Genomic DNA, 20,008 nt, shown 5'->3' with positions numbered 1-20,008 from the left:
GCTTGTGACTGGTGCTCACACCGCGCTCACAACCAAGTGAAAATATATCTCTTTCCATTACTCAGCTTGTTCTACTTCCTTTGCCAGCCCCCGGTGCAGGAGCACGTGAAGGCAGAGTTTGAGACGCCAATTACACACAGGTGTCTGTCAGAGCTTGTTCTGTGGTTGGTGGTCACCGCCGGAAAAGGTTCTGTATTCGTATAGAGTTGGATTGATTTCAATTCTATGCAAATGCATTCGCCGCTCCGGCCGCCCGAATCATGCCGTTCTCCTGTGTATTTCCTGTAGCTCCTTTCCGGTTGCCAGTAGCAATAGTCCTTTGCGGTGGCTGCATTATACACGCTGATATTTTCACAGTACATCCACGATCTACCGCACACCTTAAGTAGATGGAGAAGTCAACAAAAGCATGTGGTGGAGCGCGGAGCGGACGTCAGTGGCGTCTCTCGCCGCTACATTCACTTTTATGGACCGCAGCCATCAACTGCATCAGCAATAGTCCTTCGCGTCGCAGTGGTTGCTTTATAAGCGCTGATATTTCAACGCTATGCAAATATAGAGCCATTTCCGGCGGCTGCCACCAACCACAGAACAAGATCTGACAGACACCTGTGCGTAATTGGCTCATGCGCAAAAGTTGCGTCTTAAACCCACCTCCGTGCTCCTGCACAAGGAGGGCTGGCGAAGGAAGTAGAGTAAGCTGAGCAACGGAAAGCGTTTTTTTCCCGCTTGGTGTGAGCCCGGCATGAATGGAAGCTCGCCGCTTTCCTCTCTTCCGCCGCTCTTGGTGTGAGCCCGGCGTAAAAATTAAAAAAACAAAAAAAGCGTCTCGTCCCTCCTCCCCTTCCTCTGAGCCAATCCTCTGGCCGCCTGTGCGCAGTGGGCGGGGCTTTGGTGTTTATCGTCGGCCTGTGTTTGATCCGTGGCTGGTAACAGTAACGTGCCGCTGCTCCTGCTTCCCTCGGCTTCACCTGGACCTGTCGTCGGTAAAAGACCTCCGTGTGCTCTCCCCTGGTGCTCGCGGACATGGCGGAGCGTGTGGCATTCATCACCCGCGTGCAGAGCTTCTGCGCCTGCCACAGACTCCACAGGTTGGTCCTCCGTGGCTCGGTGCTGCGTCAGAGCGCATGGCCGTAGTGTCCGCTTCAGCGGAGGTATATTCTGGACTACAGGACTGACCAGGACTCAACCAGGTCTAAGCCAGGACTCAAGGACTAAACTCGGACGAAAGCAGGAGGGCTAAAACAGGACAAAGGAGGGACGAGAGTTAGGACCCTCATTAACCATTGTGAACTATGGTCCTCATCATTATAAGGTATATTTAAAAAAATCTGTAAAATACACAATAAAACGAACGATTTAGTGTTTGTTGTAATATGAGTGTTTGCACAGGGAGGTCCAGTGTTAGTTACAAGAAGAGTCACATGACCATGTCATGTAGCTTATGAAACATTATGCAGAGACGGGCAGTACTCTGTTACATTTACTTAACTACATGTACTTCATGTACTTAAGTCACTTTTTGAAGTAATTGACATGGTGCTTTTTACTTCTGTTTGATATTATAATGAAGTGTCTGGATCTGAAGGAAAAAATAGTCACTTGTTCCACAGTGAGTGAATCTGAAGCTTCATGTGACACATTAAATAGATGTTGATGGGAGAAAACACTTTGTTTTGTTTTTCTCTGGCATTTCCTTTGGAAAAACGTGGATTTTTCTATAAGGTCATGTTTTGTTTTCTTATCACTTAGTGGTATGGGGAATATTTGAGTGCTTAGCAGTTTGGCTTATAGAGTATTGCAGCTTCATTTGGACACATTATTAAATACTGAATAATCTCTTTAGTTTAGTTGGTCACTTTGCTATAATATTGGTAAGATCCTAAAGGTCTGGCGATACTCTGAGAATAAATGAACGACTCACGCTCAATCTTAGTACTTTTTTTCTACTCTTACTAGCCTTCGAAATGATTTCAAAGTAACATTGCTCTTCTTTGAGTAAATATTTGAGCCTGTCATACAGAATCTCGATACATCCGACCTGCTGAAAACAAGTGCACGCTGCTGCCTTCAATTTAAAGGAATAGGCCACCGTTTTTACATACTGAGATACAGTATGTTCTTACCTTAGCTTTGACGAGTTCTTTAGGACCTGTCTGATCTTCCCCCGTGCCTTCAGTCACGTAAACACAGCGCAGACGGTGTTAGCATTTAGCCTCTCCCTCTCTCCTCTATAGCTCCAAAACTGGTCAAGATAGAAGCTACCAAGCTCTTCCACGTTTTCCCTATTTAAATATGGTTACGTGAAGTGTTCCACTACAAAGTATAATTACACAAAATTAAACAATGTGGATTTTCTAAGCGGATAAAAGGGGGAACTATATTGTAAGGCGTAATAATACCAGGAGTAGTTCGAAATCCGCGCAGTAATCTTCACTTTACTGCGCAGTAATCTTCACTTTACTGTGGCCTATTCCTTTAACATTTACCATATTTTCAAAACGTCTCATACAACCAGAAATCCTTGAGTCATTTTTGCAAATGAAAAAGGGCAAAAGCATATCCATAGATGCATTACTTCAATGGTTGTGTGCAGCTCTGTGCCACAGTCACGTGTTAATGTCATGTGGTGAAAACCAGTTATCCATTTTCTCATCCGATTCACTTGACTCTTGGAACACGCAGTTCTTTCTTCATTGTTTTGAGCCGTTGGAAGAACAATAGATGTACCAGTCATCCAGTCCAACATGTGCCACTGGACTAGTTAGTGCAAATGTATTACTAATACATTCCTGGATTAAAGTGAACTTTCCTCAGCATAGAGATGTAAACTGATGAACATCCCCACACTCACATGACCTGCTGCAGGATGCAGCGTGTGAGAAGGTCACAGGCTCTGCTGTGTAGTGTCTGCCGTTTGTCGACACTGGCAGACACTACACAGTGCCTGGTCAACCCGTTTGGGCGAGCTTTTCCATTGCCGAGGCCAAGGCCAAACCGGTCTGACCAGGTCTAAGTCTAAAACAAACCTCTGTCTGTGGCCAAAGCACTGAACCAAGACTAATGTGACGTGAACAGACGCTGACCTCTGATTGGCCAAACGAGACACAGTCCCGCCTTCACTATCGACATGCAGGCCATATGGATTTAATATTTCACGCCATCATCCTGCTGTTTTTAAAAGGGGATTTTGCCGATGTTTGCATTTAGCCACTGTTAGCACAATGTTCATCATCATCATGCAGTTTATTGTCATTGAATACATTTGGCAAAGCTTTCTAATTTTTCAGAGCTGCAGTGCTCTGAAGTAAGAAGGCAGTGCAGTGTAGGCCATGTGCTCATTAGGTTATGTTTCACGTTCACCTCTGTGGATGTTTTGGCTAACAAACATGCTAAGAAAAATGCTAAAAGCAAAGCAGTTCTTAGAGCCTTTATTAGCACAAGATGACAGAGTGAAGACAGTCGCAGGAGAGTCTGCCGGTTTAACAAAGCAGCCAGCTTTTATACCACAGAGAGTGGTTAACAACAAAGCATTCTTTACCAGGACACCAAAATAGATGTCTTTAAACAGATGTCGTAAATACAACTGTAACAAGTGGACAACTGTGATCTAACTTTATTTCATGGTCACTCAGGTCAGCAGGAAGGCCAACTTAGGTCAATAGGAGGTCACAGGAGATGGCAAAGAAACAACTGTTATCTCACTTTAAGCAAAGAACATACAGTATTTTAAAAACTGCAAACAAGAAGACACATATTTCCACACTTCCACAAGGCTGCTGAAAAATTCACGGAGCAAAGCATTTGATTTGAGACTTGTATAATGCTCTTTGACTTGTATCAAAGTCAAATGATTATGTTGTCTAGAATGTTTCTGGACATCATTCTGCTTGGACTCATTTGGAAACAATACTTTTAAGGCGGATTACGACCAAAATTGGATCTTATGCATTTGTGACACTGGACCTATGATACAGCTTATTCCCTCCTGGGTTTACCAGATAAAGTGCTCAGAACAAACTATTAATGTGAATAATGTTCAAACAGTAAATACTGTGTTTATCGGAGGCAAAGCTGCTGGCACCGATAATACTCTGAGGCTTTACCTTGTCTGTCCAGCTCACAGACAGTACTCTGATACGTTGTCTGTCCCACTCACAGACAGTACTCTGATACTTCACTTGACTCTTGGAACACGCAGTTCTTCAATGTTTTGAGCCGTTGGAAGAACAATAGATGTACCAGTTATCTTACCAGTTATATTACCAAAATGTGCCACTGGACTAGTTAGTGCAAATGTATTACTAATACTAGGGATGCACCGATACCAGTATCGGATCTCGGACCGATGCCACTCGTACTCATTCATGAGGTCCCGATACCAGAAACCAATACCATTTCAGCTGAGGAGAAAAAATGGCAACAAACTGGAGAATTCTTTAGTGGAAATACAATAATCCACATAGAGCTGACTTTATTATAGACTGCGCTCTCTAAATCAGAGTCTGTGCTGGATTTAACCAGAGCTAAATGTTGTCAGTGCTGCAGCGTTGAGTCTGCAGTGTTTACAAGATACAGGCTAACGTTGCTAACTCGCGGCTAACAGTTTTGGCCATTCTGACGCCGCTTTATGCCCAGGGGTTTATTCATCTGAAAAACTAACCCAGCGACTAAAAAGTCCTCAGAAAATCCGAATTAAAGAGATACAGCATGTCCATATTGAGCGAAAATGAGCTGCAGCAGAACAATGTAGCTACAGCGTTTTCAAACACACGAGAAAATCTACACAGAGCTGAAGTAAAGACGAAAAGAGACCATTTAAGTAACATCTCAATACTATTGTTAAATAAAAATACATAAATGAATAAAGCACAAGCGTTGGGGAGCTTTAGGACATGGGCTTTTCTGTCTATGATGGACAGTGCAATAAAAATAAAAAAATATATTGAATGAAAATAAAAATAAATAAATAAATGGCATCAGCACAATTGTAATATAACTGCTCTTAAATGTGTCGCCTACTTTACTTGAGGAAATGTACATGAGTAAATTAACTAATTACAAACCAATCTGCTGTGAAAAAAGTAAGAATGTTGAAGAAAATGCCTTGTACTTATCGGTATTCGGTATCGGCAAGTACTTAAATCAAAGTACTCATACTCGTATCGGTTTTAGAAAAAGTGGTATCAGTGCATCCCTAACTAATACATTCCTGGATTAAAGTGAACTTTCCTCAGCATAGAGATGTAAACTGGACATCCCCACACTCACATGACTCTGATACCTTATCTGTCCCGCTGCTTGCAGACAGTACTCTGCAAGCAGCAGGACAGACAAGGTATCTGACAGTACTCTGAGCGGGACAGACGAGGCATCACAGACAGTACTCTGATACCTAGCATTCATCGAAGTAGATGGAAAATTCTTGACTCGAACCACCTCTGATCTATGCGAAGGGGGCATGTTCAAACTTTGGTCTCTCGTTCCTTGCCGAAATGGCCGTGTCCCGTCTGCTAGCAGCTAACACTAGTGCAACAAACAAACGGCAGCAACTAACACGTGTTGCTCGGATTTGAGGTCTCTCACTGCCCTGCTCGGAGGGGGCTGTGTGTCTCAGTGAGAGCGTGCAGGGGAAACGGGCCGCGGCACATCTTCAATATTTCTTTGATTCATATCAGACATATTGAATTGAAGAGGACGTATAAAACTATTCGATATGATGTCGAGACTCGTTGCGTCATTTTGCAATAACGTGTACTTTTGTTCACAGCCCTCACCTGAGTGATGAAGAAAATAAGAAAGTTTTTGGAAAATGCAACAACCCAAACGGACATGGGCACAACTACAAAGGTCTGTCTGAGATTGTTTCATTAGCATCCCTCAAATTCAAAAGTCAGTCCTGTTTTGGTTTATATTCCACCTCGGCTCAATCAGTAAAATCAAACCTGTCCTCACCTTTTGGCATTTTCTCCAGACTTGATTATTGCAACTCCCTCCTCTGATACTGACAACATATCACTCCTCAGCCTCTCACTGGGTTTAACAGACGACAGCACATCCCCCAGACTTAACTTCCTTTCACTTTTAAAGCTCATTTGAATCCTTTATCGTGTGTGATTGGACCGAACCAGAGTGGAAGTATCAAGGCCTAAACCCGCCCAAAATGCTCATTGCTTTAATATTTCAGCCGCGGGTGGATTTGTTATGGTCACTGCGCAGATAGCACACGGGGCATCGTCACTTAAATAAATCATGTCTATGCCATGACTTTTATGAGTCGCAGGGGAGACAAAGCCACTGCAGCCTCTGTCTCAACGGCAGGAGCAGGGCAGCCCCAGACTGGACATATTTTAATCAAACCTGGACTAAATGCTCTGTAAGAGGAGTCTGATTCTCTCTATTGTTATTCATGTAAATGAGTGAGGAACAGAGGTCTACTAATATTATGTCTATGTTTAAAACTCACTTTTACAGACTGACATTTTACAACTGTAGTATTTTGAGATTTATTTTATTTCAAAGCATCTCTGACTGACCTTTTTTACTTTGTGTCTGCAGTGGAGGTGACTGTACGGGGAAAGGTAAGAGCCACATGTGTAGTCACTGACATATAGTGAGAGGAAAAAGTGAGTACACTGTTTGGAATTTATTAAATTTCTGTCTAAAATGTGGTCTGATCTTTATACAAATCACAAGAATGATTAAACAGTGTCTGCTTAAACAAATACCATCCAAACATTTACAGTTTATCATATTTTTGGTCATAACATGTAAACATTCATAGTAGAATAAATATCAGACCACATTTTATGACCAATTCAGGCAGAAATGTAAGAAATTCCAAACGGTGTACTTGCCTTTTCCTCCCACTGTACATGGACACTTGAATGGACTTTATCCATCTTAAATTATCGTCATACACATTTAGCACATCACAAAGGTGATTATAGGTCATATTAACCCTTGTGTCGTCCCTGGGGTCAATAATGACCTTGGACCACTTTGTCGATGCGGATCTCTGTCATAGTTTTATCAAATGGTCTGAATTTTCGGATATGCGTTAACATTCATGACTTTTACCAGTAAAAAAAAAAATACATTTTTTGATTAAGTGATTACAATGTTATGAGAAAGAGTTACACTCGTGGTCACCTGGGGTCATTTTTGACCCCATTTTGTTTCTCTAATATCTCAGTCATAAAATATATTTTTTCAATAAGTTTGGGTTCTATCTTTAGTGTAACTTCAGACTTATGGCCCGTTTTTTTTATTTTTTTGTTTGTGTAAAAAAACCACCAAATCCTAAACAAACAACAGTCATAAAATATCAAAAATCTAAATCTGAGGATAACTCGGACTATTTGGTCAGTTCCAAGTGGAAATAGTCCAAATTTTGTATTAATGCAATTTTTGAATTTTCTCACATTTGAATGAGAACAAATAGTTACAATCGTGGTCACCTTATATCTCTAATATTTCACTCATAAAATAACATTTTGAAATAAATGTGGGTTCTATGTTTAGTTTGACTTCATAAAAATGCACTGATAGTAAATTTGCCAGTTTTAATAATTTTTTGAGCCGGTGGGACACGTTTATGTAAAAAAAAGTCAAATTTTGAGCCAAAAATGGCCCTGTAACACTGAAAATCCTGAAGTGGATATAACTCGAAGTATTTGGTGAATTGGGCACTGGGAGAGGCTCAAAGGTAGAGCAGGTTCAATTCATTCCATTCATTTCAATGGACATGAGCCCATCCTCAGGTTTTTCTGTCTTTGACCTTTTTGTACCGACTTCATTTGTGCTTCAAACATGAAACCATTATTATGTATCCATCCCAGAGGACCTCCTTGACATGCACATTCACCAGATTTTGAATTCCCATATTTTTACAATAGTTATAGGGCCTAAAGCCTGAAAACAGCAGCAGCTCTCCATTGATTTCAATGGCAGTGTCCTCCATGTCTGTGATTCCAGCTACATTTTTGTATTCAGCCTTTCATACTAACTTCATTTCAACTCCAATTCCATAACTTTTTTTTAAATATACACTCCACAGGGCCTCTTCTACATGCACATTTACCACATTTTGAATTCACTCATTTCATAGTTTTAGGACCAAAAAACAAAAACCAGTGCTATGACCCAGTTTCAAAATATAGCCAAACTGTGATTCTCACTCTCTTATTTCAGAAAACTCTCTATATTCTCATCAAAAAATCTGCTCAAAGCAGAGTTTACATCTCAATTCAGTACAGTAGTGTACTGTACAAGTACAGTAGAGCAGAATGTGTTTGTATAACTTTTACAGCTTTGTTTTTCCAAACAACTGATATTCTATAAACACCAAACAAATGCACATTTATTTATACAAAATCATCTTTTTTGATCATGATCTCTTCCAAAGCTACTCAGAGCACTGATGTGCATCAGATTTTATAATCTGTGATTAGGGATGCACCGATACCAGTATCGGGTATCGGGTCGATGCCACATGCTTGTACTCATACTCGTACTCATTCATGAGGTCCCGATACCAGAAACCGATACCATTTGACGTGCGGTGAGCGCACCTCTCAGCTGAGGAGAGAAGATAGCAACAAACTGGAGAATTCTTTAGTGCAAATACAATATTCCACATAGAGCTGACTTTATTACAGACTGCGCTCTCTAAATCAGAGTCTGAGCTGGATTTAACCAGAGCTTAATGTTGTTAGTGCTGCAGTGTTTACAACATTACAGGCTGACGTTGCTAACTCGCGTCTAGCAGTTTTGGCCATTCTGATGCCGTTTTATGCCCAGGGGTTTATTCATCTGAAAAACTAACCCAGCGACTAAAAAGTCCTCAGAAAATCCAAAATAAAGAGATACAGCATGTTTATATTGAGCGAAAATGAGCTGCAGCAGAACAGTGAAAACCCTGTAGCTACTCGCTAAGTTTCTTCAAAACACACGAGAAAATCTACACAGAGCTGAAGTAAAGACGAAAAGAGACCATTTAAGGAACATCTCAATACTATTGTTAAATAAAAATACATAAATGAATAAAGCACAGGCATTGGGAGCTTTTGGACATGGACTTTTCTGTCTGTGATGGACAGTGCAATAAAAATAGAAAAATATATTGAATGAAAAAATTTAAAAAAAATAAATAAATAAATGACATCAGCACAATTCTAATTTAACTGCTCTTAAATGTGTCGCCTACTTTACTTAAGGACATGTACATGAGTAAATTTACTATTTACAAACCAATCTGCTGTGAAAAAAGTAAGAATGTTGAAGAAAATGCCTTGTACTAGTATCGGCATTCGGTATCGGCGAGTACTTAAATCAAAGTACTCGTACTCATATCGGTTTTAGAAAAAGTGGTATCGGTGCATCCCTATCTGTGATAAAGTTTGAGTGTTCACAGCCTTTTGTCTCTGCAGGTGAACAGCATGTGTTATGTTCATCTAAACCTGTGTGGACTCTCGGACTTACTGTGTCTAATACAGCCTCAGAATGTGGAAATATGGTCAAATTCAGCAAAAAACATAATGACAGCATTATGAATATTCGCAAAAATAACAGAACATATAAAATGGAATATAAATAAATGTTTCTTAGAGCAGCTGGTGCAGATGTGGACTGTGGATCGGGACTGACCTGAGAGATTCTCTTTTGGACGTTTGTTTTTCAAACTCCGCTGTGATTGAGGAACGTCTGTGTTGGACGATATATCTGTGTTTGAATGATGTTTTATTTGTTCTAAAGGTCCAGGAACATGTTTACTGTGATATGTTGTCCCTGTGTTGGTGCTGAAGCTGTATTTAGTACAGTTTAGTTTGAGTGTTTATGAACGTCACCTGAACCAAACATGAGCTGCTCTACTGCTCTACCTGCAAAGACAAAAAGCTGTGAACACTCAAACTTTGATCACAGATCATAAAATCTGATGCCCATCATTGCTCTGAGTATTTTTCGAAGAGATCATGATCAAAAAAGATGATTTTGTATAAATAAATGTGCATTTGTTTGGTGTTTATAGAATATCAGTTGTTTAAACTTTTACAGCTTTGTTTTTCAAAACACATTCTGCTCTACTGTACTTTACTTTCACTGCCAAACTGCACTGAACATTTAATAATTTGATAAAAGTGCATGAATTAAGATGTAAACTCTGCTTTGAGCAGACTTTTTGATGAGAATATAGAGACTTTACTGAAATAAGAGAGTGAGAATCACAGTTTGGCTATATTTTGAAACTGGGTTATAGCACTGGTTATTGGGTCCTAAAACTACGAAAAAATGACTGAATTCAACATTTGGTAAATGTGCATGTAGAGGAGGTCCTGTGGAGGGTATATTTAAAAAAAAGTTATGGAATCACAGACATGGAGGAAGCTGCCATTGAAATGAATGGAGAGCTGCTGCTGTTTTCAGGCTTTAGACCCTATAACTATTGTAAAAATATGTGAATTCAAAATCTGATGAATGTGCGTGTCAAGGATGTCCTCTGGGATGGATACATAATAATGGTTTCATATTTGAAGCACAAATTAAGTTGGCACAAAAGGTCAAAGACAGAAAAACCCGAGGAAATTAATGGGATATATGACCCCAGAGACCACGAGTGTAACTATTTTGCTCTCATTCAAAAATGAAACATTTTTCAAAAACAGAACCTGCTCTACCTTTGAGCTTCTCCCAGTGTCCAATTCACCAAATGCTTCGAGTTATATTCACATCCAGTGAAACAAAATGGGGTCAAAAATGACCCCAGGTGACCACAAGTGTAACTCTGCATTATGGGGCACACAAGGGTTAAATTCAATCATCTATTGCAGGGGTCACCAACCTTTTTTAGAGCGGAGTTCTATTTTAAGAGCATTAAGGTAGGGCTACCAACTAACTGTGGCCTATTCAGCATATTATTATGACAACTTCATGCTTTGAAACAAATGTCAAGAACACAAATAACTATATTTTTTAATGTCTCAGGTCTCAGGTTTAATTGTCTCAAGGTCTTACGTGTACTTTGTCAGCTGCACTATGTGCCAGAACACATATACCCCAACAGGGACAATAAAGTGTCATTAATTAAATTAATTAATTCATACTGGAAATGCTCCAAAGGGCACCTATAGGTGCCTGCAGGTTTAGGGTTGGTGACCCCTGCTCTATGGCAAAATAACTAGTCAGTAGGGTTTGGTTTGGTACAGTTAGTGCAGTTCATAATCATCAATTCACACGTTTGCCATAAAAATGTGCTCCCAATCAGCCTTCATCAGAGTTGAGCCTTCACTCTAGAGCAGGGGTGGCGAACATGCATGCGGCTCTTGGCCAATCAGAATGCGGCTCTTTGCATGACTGGATAATACAATGCTACTCTTTACAAGAGTATTGGTACATATTTCCCATAACTGTAAAACTGTCTTTACGAATCTTGACCAAAAATCCAACCATGCTCCTACAGACCCTGTTTCCATCTCTACACACAGGAATGAGAGCCCGTATCACCCTCGTTTTCGAGGCGGCGTGTAAAAGGTGCCTGCCTCACTCACAGCAGGATGTAGGTTAAACAACAGGCAGGCAGATCATGGCACTGGGATCAGCTTCTGCTTTTCAGATTTCTGATCAGCTTCTCTTTATATGATGAAATTTGGCCTCATATTCACAGAAATAGATCAAAATTAGGAAATGGAAAAAAGCGGAGCTCTAACGAAGCATATGATGCGAAGCGCGACATCGCGTATCGCGGAAATACGCAAAGTCATTGACTTTTCTTTCACATGTGACAGTAACTGTAACAAATGCAACTTAAAACAGAACCTCAGACGTCCTCCAGAGGCTCCTGATAAAAGTTTATGAACTTTGTGCACCCTAGAGTGCCTTCTCTCTGCACAGTCCAGTCAGGACCGAGCTGCAGGCAATGAGTGCACGGGCCAGGGGCGAATCAGAGGAGGGGGCTCAGTGGGCAGGGCCCCCCATACAAACATACCCATTAAAAAAAAAAAAAAAAATCTAATTCTGTCCCAGTCAGAACAGAACACATTATATTTAATCACAATAAAGTACCACCCCTGGATCTCGCAAATGGTCGGTGCCTTTGTGGCTCTTTACAGGATCAAGGTTGAAAATTTCGGCTCTTGGTCTCTGACTAGTTAGCCACCCCTGCTCTAGAGCCAGTGCTGAGGTGTTTAGGAGCCAAGCAGCACTTGGATAGGTTTTTCAAATACGTTTTGTGACATCTATAAAATGAAGTAAAACCAGTCCTGAGCATTACTTTGACCCTAAGGCTATATCCATACAAAGGCTTATGTTTTCAGAAACTTTCTTTGTAAGCACGAAGTCAGCTCAGTAAATATGTGCGTCCACATGGGTGGACTTAGGTCTGTGAAAACGGCGCAATTCATCTTCCAGGCCTGTGTGAGGCGCTGTGATGCTAAGATAGATAATAGAACAAGATGGAGAGGGCACATGCGCAGTACACTTTTGTGGAATGTAAACAGTGAAAATGAAACTGATTCAAGGATTTACGATCTACAGAAGAGACGATGAGGAGAGTTTTTTCTTCAGACGTAACGGGACTAAAGCAGAAAAACCTGTCAGTGACTTTTACTGTCAGTCCAAAAATACAGACTGACTCGGCCGTGTTTTTCTACTTGTCACCTGTGGCTTGTGGACTGCAGCGGAGCAAAACCATCATAGATCCATGAGTAAAACTCATTATAAGGTCAGTAGATTATGGATAACAGACACCACTCTGGAGTGGTGATGTCATCGTTTTAGTAAAAGTTGCAGAGACGTCGTAACAACGGCGCCGCATAAATGGCGTTTTGAGAACTTTCCACTCTGGGACCTAGTTTGGAAAATGTTTCTCTACAGACCCACAAAACGCCGGGATTGTATGGACGATACACTGGATTGATAAAATATCTTTGCGTTTGGTCCTCAGCTTGACTTCATATGGACAGGGCCTAAATGTTGCGTCCGATTGGCCGTAACTGCGCCCTGCCCCTGGACACAGGAGGAATCAATTGCTCAATCAGTGGTGCACACCTGGACTGCTTAAGTGGCAGGCTTTTCCACATTCATGGGCAGCACAAGGAGAACTAAGCTCACAGCTACAAGCTAAAAAGACTTGCAGAAACTAAATCATGTAGGCACAGAACAGAACTGGGACTCAACAAATAAAGACTGGGATGATAGCTGTTAAGAAAAAGCTTACTTTGCCTAAATGTCCATGATAAGTAGTAAGTTTTAAGCAGGTGCAGTATTCATGTTTTCAATGATTGCTCAAGTATTGATGTAAAAATGAGTTCATGGGACTTGTAAAGGGGCAATTCATTAATCTCAATATTAAAAAGTATGTAAAAAAAAGTGTTAAAACTGGATCATAAAGTGCAGGTGCTGTACAAATATATTTGCTTAAAAGAGAAGCAGTTTGCCTTGTGAGTCTTCTGTTATCAGTTTTGTAAATATTGTATTTGAGCTAATACTGGGTTTGTTTAGCTTTGTTTTGAAGGTTTTTTACCTGATGGGAACAAAATATAAATAAAAGGAAAAATAAGTTCAAAAAATTCTGAGTGAAGTCCAGTTCATAAATAACCAGTCGTGAGCCCCTCCCTATCAAGTCGGGGACCTGTTCAGAACGTGCGAGAGCTTGACACTAAAGGTGCGTTCACACCAAACGTGGCAAAGCGTCGGGTTTACATTGAAAATACATGGAGCGTCAAATTATCCCGCAGCGAGCCACTCGCCTCCTGTGCGGCGTGTTTTGAAGCTTTCCGCGCGTGGTAAGCTTTTGACGCGCCTCCAGGGCGTCCAGCGCAGCCCACGCTAGAGTTGGGAAATATTGGAACTTTTTGGAGAAATTTGCGAGCATCGACCAATCAGGAGCTTTCCCCAACAGTGACGTACGTTGTAGCTGAGCCACCGGGGCAGATTATATGCTGTCCGAGAAAAAAAAAAAAATGAAAACAAGTCACGGAGGTTTAGCTTCATTGTGAACCGGAGCTACAGCAGCTCTGGGACTTTTACAAAGACACACTTCAGTGTTTCTTTACCTACACACCCAGGATTAAAAGTGGCGACAAGAAAACTTATTTCAGTGGCTGAATCTGCGCTGGGAATTTGTTTGGGCCTCGAGGCTGACGATGACTGTTGTAGCGCTACGAACACAAGCTGACGTGCGGCCAGTGTGTGACAAGCATCTGACTTTAGGTAAGCACAAGCGTCTAACTACAGGCTTTAGCCGCGTTTTTGACGCCCGAAAAGCGTTTGGTGTGTACGCACCTTTAAAATGAAAGCATATTTGGACAAGAACCTGTTGTGTTCAATCAAATCACTGTTGGCATTTTGGCACCTAACGCTCCTGAGCCCACGACTTTGTGCTCCAGGCCAGACCCGGCACTTGAAAAAAAAAAACTGGGAGTAGATGAAGCACTTCAAGGAGAACGCACACTAATTCAAAGGGGAAAGGGAGAGAAAAATGATCGTATCAAATTAAATTGTCCAATATTATTAAAAGAAATATCCAATTTTGGCAGGCAGGATTGTGACCTCCATGAGATTATGTTAAAGGGGGTGGGGGGTATTATGCAAAATCGACTTTTTCAAGCTTTGCATCATGTTATGATGTCATTTCCTCATTAAAAACAAGTGTTGCCTTGGCACATTCACGTATTTTAGAGTAATCTGTAAAAACTCTGATGGCGGCCATTTTAGGGATAGCTTTGCCTGAGTCCTCCTAGGAACGCCCCCACCTCCTGGAGACGCCTCCGACCTTTCGTCACCAGCCGAGTAACCAACCACTGCTCCTCAGCAGAACCCCCTCCCCACAGTGTCCAGCCCGAAGATGTAAACAGTCAGTCATCATGGAGGATTAGCTTCATGTGTTGTGAACTGGAGCTACAGCAGCTCTGAGACTTTTACAAAGACACACATCAGTGTTTCTTTTACCTAAACACCCAGGATTCAAACCAGTGACAAGAGCACTTATTTCAGTGGCTGGTTCTGTGCTGGGAATGTCTCAGGGCCTGGTTGATGCACAGAGCCTCCGGAGAAAGCTAATGCTAAGCTAAACCTCGGGTCTTCACGTGAAAACGAGAGATATGCACAAATAAAGTCAATAAACCCACCACACACATAAAGAGCCGTTTAACAATGATCACACACGGAGCCTGGCTTGTTGATTTTGAAGTTTAATGCTCACATTTCATCTACAATGGGTTGTAGCCGAGTGGCTTTCTCCCGGAGCTAAGGCACTATTAGCCGCGACAAGCTAACAGCCAGCTCGGAACATTCATTGAAAACAAGCAGCATATTAAGCACAAATAACGTCAATAAAGCAGGCAACTACTTGAAGCAGCCTTTACGGTGATCACACACTGAGCCTGGCGTTACACATTTGTGGTTTATTGCAGACTTTTCATCAGCAATGAGCTGTAGTCGATTACAACAAGCTAACGGGGTAACCTCGAATAACCATTGTCCACCTGCACAGATGATGTCCGTCTTTCGAGTCGTATGGGCTCCTGCAGATCCTGGTGTAGTCCATAGGGGTATAGTGAAAGATCCACAGGGCATGGCAGTAGCAAAGATCGACTAGAGCCTCCAAACAGCAGTTATTTTTCAGGCAAGAGCCCCTTCCAAGCGAGCACACAGTCTCCAAAGTCACTTTCCGGGTCAGACGCTGGATCAAATCATTTCCTGTGTGGCCATTGTTCACAAAGTGGTCAAGCGTAGCTTCTTTCCAATAATAAAAATTAAAATGCACCAAAACTCGATGTACTTTCAGTACGTGTGGAGACAACGAGTGGAGTGTTGTGATGATGCCACAGACAACGTGTGGAGGGGTGTGAGGGTCAGAGGTTTTTAAAAAGACGGGCCTATTTCAAGACATTGAGTACAGCCATTTTGAGAGCAATTTTATACAAGGCAATTATTTTAATTTACTGCATTTACAGACCAATAGAATGTTTCGTCATCATTGTAGTGTGCTATAGACTGGTGCTATGTGATTGAATAAAGCATAATGCCCCCTCTTTAAAAAGATCCGCCCCATCCATCCATCTTTTCCTGCTTTATAGAAGCATCCGAGAGGCGTCCACAGCAGATGCTCGAGACTTGGCGTTAAAGTGTCTGTATGAATGAATGAATGGAGGAAAGGTTTATTCAGTGAAGCAAACACATTGTTATAGAAAGGTGTCCCCAAACCTGAAAACAGAGACTGAGATGTCTCTGCAGTGTCGCTTCTTAATCTTAGGTTCACATGTGAGGCAGACATGTATATGAGCGTGCGGTTGTGTGTTTTCAGATTGACGCAGAGACTGGGATGGTCATGAACCTGACGGACCTGAAGAGGTGCATCGAGGTACAAATACATCCACACAGTTCCTTCTATTTACAGAGCACTATTGTAGTACAGCATTTTCTATTGTAATTGTAAGTGTCGTGGTCAATGTAGAGAGCAGGGAGGGTGGTTCACAAAATTAACCACATTTTGCCAGATCATTTTTTGTACCAAAATGGAGTCAATTGATGCACATTTAGGGGTGAAACAGTTTTTCCACATTTTTCACACTGGTAACAATAAGCCTGCCGTGATAATAACCATATTGTGTCGCTCGATAAGTAAAATAAAAGATAACGTTTTGAGACTCGATAAATGCTGCGTGTGCTTAAATGCAGAAGAATGAGTGAGCTCGGTCTGTGGAGTCTCCTTAGTTGCTTACCTTTCAGGCTACCGCTCAGGCAAACGGTGGCAGTAATCCATTTTCCTCATGAACGTAAAGTCTATAATCAGTGAAACGCATCTCTTTAAAGGGACTATACAGAGTTTAAAAATGTTAAAAGTTAGTATTTTCATCCCCTTACATGCTCCAGCCATGTCCTAATGTGTAGAGCAGTTACGCATAAGACCTGAGGTGGCAGTAGTGAGCATAAAATGACTAACTTGCATCTAGCCCCTTTATGGCCAGATGCTGCAGGTGGAAACACAGATTCGATGCTGAGATTTGTAGTTGGCTTTCTCCTCAACATCTTAGTTTGAATGTCTCTGTACAATGATTATTTGATGACGTTTTGTCACTAGCTGGAGATTACTACAACATTGTGTCACAGAAGCCGTTTTCCCTCATATATTCATTCACAGATACGGACATGTTTAGTACTCACGTGTACTGTGGAAGGGCCTGAGATGGCGCTTTAATCCAAATATGAAAACGTGGTTTCTGGGAGACGCCATCCGCTAAAGACAGGAGAAATGTACATACACATGAGGAGCCAAACTCTCGGGCTGGTTTTGTTCCACTCATGCAACACACCTCCACTTTAACTTTTCAAAGATTTTTGGGAGTTTTTTTTTTATATGAGTTTGAAAGTTTGCTAAACTCTGGAACTAAAATTGGAGAAAATGTTACTCGAGTACTATGAATAACTATTTGAGCAAAAAAGACGGACTTGCTTTCAATGATGCCATAAACTTGTGAAACAAAATTGTTACATTTCCAAAGGAAACGGCAGAAAATACAGAAAAAAACAATAATTCTAAAGAACAATGAGCACGAGACGAACTACATCTGTTTTATCAAAATGAAGCATTTAAATATTTACTCGTATTAACTCTTGTGGAAAAAGTAATGATTATTTTTTACTAAAACAGATACCTCGTTATAATTTTACTTAAGTAGAAGTAAAAAGAACCGTATGATAAAACTGCTCTTAGAAGTATAATTTCTTCAAAAAGTGACTCAAGTATATGCACAGTAACTGAGTTCTACCTGCCTCTGTAGTCATGGATAAAAATGAGTCGATCCGTTTTATTTCACATGGATTAGACATAAATGAAGAAAACAGCTTGGATTATTGTCTTGCATTAGAGGGGAAGCTATCGATCATTTAACAGCTTGAGCTAACGGTAAACGGTTAACGTTGGCAACTTTTCACTCAAACATTTATATTCCAGTGGTTTATTCATGAAAAATACGCAACAGGTGATTGAAACAACTGTTTTCATTCCCTCGTGTTATGTTTAGTTCACCATCAGCACTTTGCTACTTTTCAGAATGCATTGTGGGAAATGTGGGGTGCGCTACTTTTTTCTCTCTGGACATTCGGACACCAGGACAGAAAGACGTGACCGCAATATTGTCACTTTAGGAAATCTTTCCTTAAAACATGTAGAATGGGCTCTCTCTTGCGGGGCCAGGATGAATCAGTGTGAATGAAACCAACGTTACCATTAGTCTGAATGAAGTTGTGTCTTGTTCAGGACGTGATCATGACGCCCCTGGACCACAAAAACCTGGACCAGGACGTTCCATATTTTGCGAAGGTCGTCAGGTGGGTGTTCTCTGCTCAAACCAGAGGTCAGGCCCTGTAAGCAGCAGCTCTTCTGGTCAGTGGTTCTCCGCTGGTGTCATGTCCAGACCCATTGGCCCTCATTTATCAAACTTGCGTACGATGAAATCAGAGCGTATGTGGGGTGTACGGAAAATTACCGCCTGTTTTGGCATTTATCAATCTGAGCTCCTGGTGTACGGTGCGCTCAAATCCTACACCAAGTCCGGAGGTGGTGTACATGCTAAAACAATTTTAAGTAAACACTAAAAAGATACACCATTTTTGTACGCAATGTTGATAAATGAGGGCCAATGTCACTCTATGACCACACCCTATGACCCAAATAAGAACATTAGAGCAATGCAAACCACAGAATACTAATTGAATCTGTCTTAAAACAGTGTAAATGCAGTAATTTCTCAGATCATAAACTATAAAGCTGTAATCACAATATTATATTAACACACTCAGGTAGTGCTTTCATATTTTTTCAGTTTTTGCATACACATTGAAAAAATATTCTCTGCTTATGCCTCGTGACCCACTGAAAAGAGATAGTGAACCACTGCTTTAGGTAACTCATACTTTAAACCTTTTACAGTTCATATTTCAATTTCTTAAATGTAATTGCTCCTGGAAATTTGGGTGACCAGACAAGAGGTCGACCGATATTAGTTTTATATGGGCCGATATGCACCTCCAATATTTTGTGTATGATGCTTCTAAAGTGTAAAATATGGCTAGAGAGTCGGTAGATTTACCTAAGGGCCGGTTGGGTTAAGGGCAGCGGCTGCTAATTGTGCCTGGCCACACCTCTACTATACCGCGCCATACTATACCGAGCCATACTATACCGAGCCATACTATAGTCACTGGGCGGCCTTCGCCTCATTTTCCATGAAAATATATCATTTTTGGTATAGCAGTGTGGCTGTAATGTGCAGCTTCACGACTGTCACCCGCCACAGAGTGCTCAAATGAAAACATGGCTCTGTTAAATGGGGTAAAAGGACTTTTAACTAAGAAATCAGGAGAGGTGTCATTGCCGTCTGCGGCAGATGGACAGCGTGTTTCCCTCCATCTTTACAAAGGGCCTGATCAGCAACTGATACTTCGTTTAACTGCTAGACGGATATTCAGACATTCGACATTAGCTTAACTGAACCCTAGAGGGAAGCGCTAATCACCAACTAAAGCCATGATCTAGTGCTTCCCTCTCTGAAGCAGAAACACTTGAAAGAAGTTCCGTGGAGACGAAGGTCACAGTTTGATTACAAATGAGTGCAGAGCTTTGTGAACTGAGAAATGTCTAGAACGGCACATGAATGTTTCACCTTTTCCATTTGCACATCTGTGCTCCTCACTTCTGGTCGCCCTAATCTGGTCACCCTACTGCCAACGTCTAGTGAAGGACCATAAATATATCAGTGTGATGTTCTTTTTCTTCCAGCACGACAGAGAACTTGGCGGTGTACATCTGGGACCACATGGTGAAGGAGCTCCCTGAAGGCCTGCTGTACGAAGTCAAGATCCATGAAACGGATAAAAACATTGTGGTCTACAGAGGAGAGTGACGTGGGAGGAGAGTGACGTGGGAGGAGAACAACAGATCAGAACAGAGGAGTGACCCATCGATGCTGCTGTCATTGACCAGCTGAAGGACATGGGACATTTAGGG

General features: G+C 41.4%; 1 protein-coding gene across 1 annotated transcript; it reads left to right on the top strand.

The window, feature by feature from the left end:
* The first annotated feature begins 876 nt into the window (after positions 1–876).
* Positions 877–19,931, top strand: pts (6-pyruvoyltetrahydropterin synthase). Its single transcript, XM_079578066.1, has 6 exons — positions 877–1,091; positions 5,771–5,850; positions 6,559–6,581; positions 16,304–16,360; positions 18,260–18,330; positions 19,781–19,931. Exons 1-6 carry the CDS (start codon positions 1,027–1,029, stop codon positions 19,902–19,904), a joined length of 420 nt encoding a protein of 139 aa, XP_079434192.1. The 5' UTR covers positions 877–1,026; the 3' UTR covers positions 19,905–19,931.
* The last annotated feature ends 77 nt before the right edge of the window (positions 19,932–20,008 follow it).

Source organism: Gobius niger (assembly GCF_951799975.1).
Source record: "Gobius niger genome assembly, chromosome: 19".
Classification (NCBI taxonomy): Eukaryota; Metazoa; Chordata; class Actinopteri; order Gobiiformes; family Gobiidae; genus Gobius; species Gobius niger.
Note: the sequence above shows the minus strand (reverse complement) of the source record. Positions and strands in the feature narration are given on the sequence as shown.

Excerpts from the sequence above, each read along its gene's own strand:
- pts (XM_079578066.1), top strand. The coding sequence starts at position 1,027 with ATGGCGGAGCGTGTGGCATTCATCACCCGCGTGCAGAGCTTCTGCGCC. Across the intron at positions 5,851-6,558 it reads ACATGGGCACAACTACAAAG|TGGAGGTGACTGTACGGGGA; the intron begins GTCTGTCTGAGA and ends TTGTGTCTGCAG. Across the intron at positions 16,361-18,259 it reads ACCTGAAGAGGTGCATCGAG|GACGTGATCATGACGCCCCT; the intron begins GTACAAATACAT and ends TGTCTTGTTCAG.